Below are 2996 nucleotides of genomic sequence, written 5' to 3'. Positions count from 1 at the left end.
CTAACTAGTCTTATGTTTTGTTCCTGTAGTGGTGGCTTTAGGGGCATCCTACCATGCTGGTCTGATCTTCCTCTCTTCTCTCTCTAAAATGTAGACTTTGGACCAAACCCTCCAAGAGCTTCATCATGTGCCCCGGGTTCCTGTCTCTCGCTTGCATGACATGGGCCCCATCAGGTCAACCCACCCTGTTATCAGGAGGGTCATTGACCCTCAGGCCGCTGACCCCATGGCCAGGGTGCAGGCAGCAGGGAAGAGTAAGGTTCCCAAGACCAGAGTTGAAAGGGATGCAAACCAGCAGCTTCTTGACCTTGGTCTGAAGGATGCCCCGCTAGATAAATCAGCAGACAGTATGTAAAGATTTCTTGCTACGATAAAAGAAAAAGGTGGCATGTCTTACAAATTGCAGTCGCATGCTAGAAATGCATGGACACCAAGTCAATCAATGTGAAAAATGCTTTGTATGTCACAGCCATACAGAGCTGTGCAACTATTTTATTTTGATCAATTCTATCAATTTCATATGAAATTAAATGTGAAAACCTGCCTAAGCATGGCTGAGCTATTCTCTTGACGCCATGAACACGAATGGCTCAGCAGCATTTGACTACTGGTAGTTACTGTACATGTGCAATGTGCTGTCATGCTGCCCATGGTAATAGCTGCTGTCCTCTGCATGTGTCCCCAGATGACTCTGGAGGGGAGAATGCTGATGCTGCTGTCAACATACCAGTAGTACAAAATCATGATCAAGATGGAGGAAAGAACAAAAACCTAGGAATGGTCCATCCTGCAGATCTAGCCAATGGGAAGCCTGGAGACCAGGCTATTGAGAAACCAGGAGAGCAGGCTATGGGGAACCCTGGAAACCAAGCTGTTAAGAAACCTGGAGACCAGGCTATTGGGAAACCTGGAGACCAGGTTGAAGAACATGAAGTTGGTAACGAGGAAAATCATCAAAACAATGATGAAGACAATACACATCTTGAACATCACAAACTGGACATTGAGGACACAGGACAAAGACCCGCCCCTGCGACATGACATCATTATAAAGGCTATGCATAGGTGTAGATACTTCTCTTAAGGCCTGTACAATATGGGAAGCTGCTTTATCTGTGGTGTGCTGTGCTAACTCTCCCAATCCTTTCTACTGCAAATATGGGGACACTCAAACTTCACTCAAAAATTCAGATGCCTACAGTAGGCCCAGATTGAAATTGTACATTCCCATTATATTGTTTGTGATTTAGAAAATTGTTCAGATAATACCAATTTGAAAGTATTTTTCACATTTGTGTAATGTGTTTGATTTTGTTGAGCTGTGATAGATGTCAGTCTTCAGTCTGCACAGTTTTGATTACATTTGCCTAGGAAAAAATAGGTTCTAACTTTCCATCATGAACAAACTGTGCCAGAAATGTGAGTTGTTGCATTAAATTCACGGCCTTCTTGACAAAACGTCCCATTGGCACAGGATTTATTTAAGATGCGAGTATGGTCTTCTTTACACTAGTCAACTGAGCCATGCTAGATATGAACACTTATGTTTGTCATTTTCAAGTTTCACTCTAAATGCAAAATATGTTGGTTCAGAAATGTCATTGTCGCAGCTCATACGTTGTGTTTTGTATTAGACATGGTCGCCACATTAAGTTCCTGTAAATTTCCTTGGTAACGAGAGGGTGGTAATGTGCATGTGTTAAATCAAATATATGAATTCTAGGGTTTTCGAAAAGCTGTGTGCTTTATTCGTAAGCAATCCTGCATGTTGACAAGTCATGATGTGATCACCTAGGGTGACTAGAAAGGCCAGTTTGAACAAACATAGTACTGGGTACATGTCAAAAGAAGGTGTTAGGCAGCAGGGCATACCACTTAGACACCGGTCACACACTGTACAATTGCAGTCTGGTGCATTCATGGGATAGTCAAGCTTGTGTCCTGGAAAATTCATCTGTCCTGCATGTTATGGAAAATGTCATAGAGCTTGTCAGAAGTTGGTTCTGTCACATCAGAATGGTACGTCAACCTATGATGAATGTGATTGCCCTGTTAGTGAAAGGGAAAAGAGGTAGTGATGTATGGGCACTCTTTACTACCGAGCAAATTTTATATTTGTAAATATATTTACACATATTGTAAGAGGTGAAAAAAAGCAGAGGCAGAATGTCAGTTTGTATAAAGCGTTTTTGCCCCATGTTACTGGGTGAGGCTGAGAACAATGATGATTAATTTGATGATTAATTAAAGATATTACTTAAAGATGGATTTTCATCATGTCTAGCACAAGTGTTTTTTCCTCAAAAGAGGCCATGGGTAACTGGTAGAATTTGAAAATAAAAATCTGAAGGTTGAATATGAAGCGAGTTCAACTTCCATAGGACCACAGCTGCTACATGATTGTACATTGAACCAGTATATCATGATCATGATGATACTATACATTGCATCTGTCCAGGGAGAGAATAAATTTCTTAAAAGTTACCTTCCCTTTCCTTTCAATTGTGGCTTCAAAAGGCAATGAACAGCTCCTACTGGACAGAAACTATACTACATGTAGTATACAACATGTACACTAGATAATAGTAGATATAGTGCTGTAAACCTTAATATAACATCAGGATCAGAGGTTAAGGTACAGGTACAGGTCCCAGTCCAGACCTGTACCTGACAAAATAACCTTTAAGTAACCTTCAATGATGACCGAAACGTGAGCAAACAGTTAACAGAATGTTTATTTAGACTTCAGGTATGTATCTTATACAGAGAACCCACGCATGCTTTTGCAACGATCTTGAATCAAAGATGATGCTGATTTCATTGCCTGTAGAATAAATAATGTTTTCATATTTTTCCAGTGCTAAATTTTCATCATTGTGGTGGAAATAACAGGTTTTTAGCAACAAAATAAGTAAAAAAGTTCTGTACCTGTAACAGTTGATTATCCTAAGGCACAGTAGTATTTAATCCATGTCCCTTTATTTAATGGAATAATT

At 40.2% G+C, this 2996-nt stretch overlaps 1 protein-coding gene across 1 annotated transcript; it reads left to right on the top strand.

Moving 5' to 3' along the window:
* Positions 1 to 103: 103 nt before the first annotated feature.
* LOC109474876 (immunoglobulin G-binding protein A-like) lies at positions 104 to 2211 on the top strand. The gene is made up of 2 exons (XM_019775339.1): positions 104 to 347; positions 686 to 2211. The coding sequence occupies exons 1-2, from the start codon at positions 161 to 163 to the stop codon at positions 1039 to 1041; spliced, it is 543 nt and encodes a 180-aa protein (XP_019630898.1). The 5' UTR covers positions 104 to 160; the 3' UTR covers positions 1042 to 2211.
* Positions 2212 to 2996: the final 785 nt, after the last annotated feature.

This window comes from Branchiostoma belcheri, unplaced genomic scaffold (genome assembly GCF_001625305.1).
Source record: "Branchiostoma belcheri isolate BF01 breed outbred unplaced genomic scaffold, Haploidv18h27 scaffold32, whole genome shotgun sequence".
Lineage (NCBI taxonomy): Eukaryota > Metazoa > Chordata > Leptocardii > Amphioxiformes > Branchiostomatidae > Branchiostoma > Branchiostoma belcheri.
The sequence above is the reverse complement of the archived record's forward strand: the minus strand, read 5'-3'. Positions and strand labels throughout refer to the sequence as shown.

Coding starts and splice junctions, on each gene's coding strand:
- LOC109474876 (XM_019775339.1), top strand. CDS start 161: ATGGGCCCCATCAGGTCAACCCACCCTGTTATCAGGAGGGTCATTGAC. Junction 348..685: donor GCTAGATAAATCAGCAGACA/GTATGTAAAGAT, acceptor ATGTGTCCCCAG/ATGACTCTGGAGGGGAGAAT.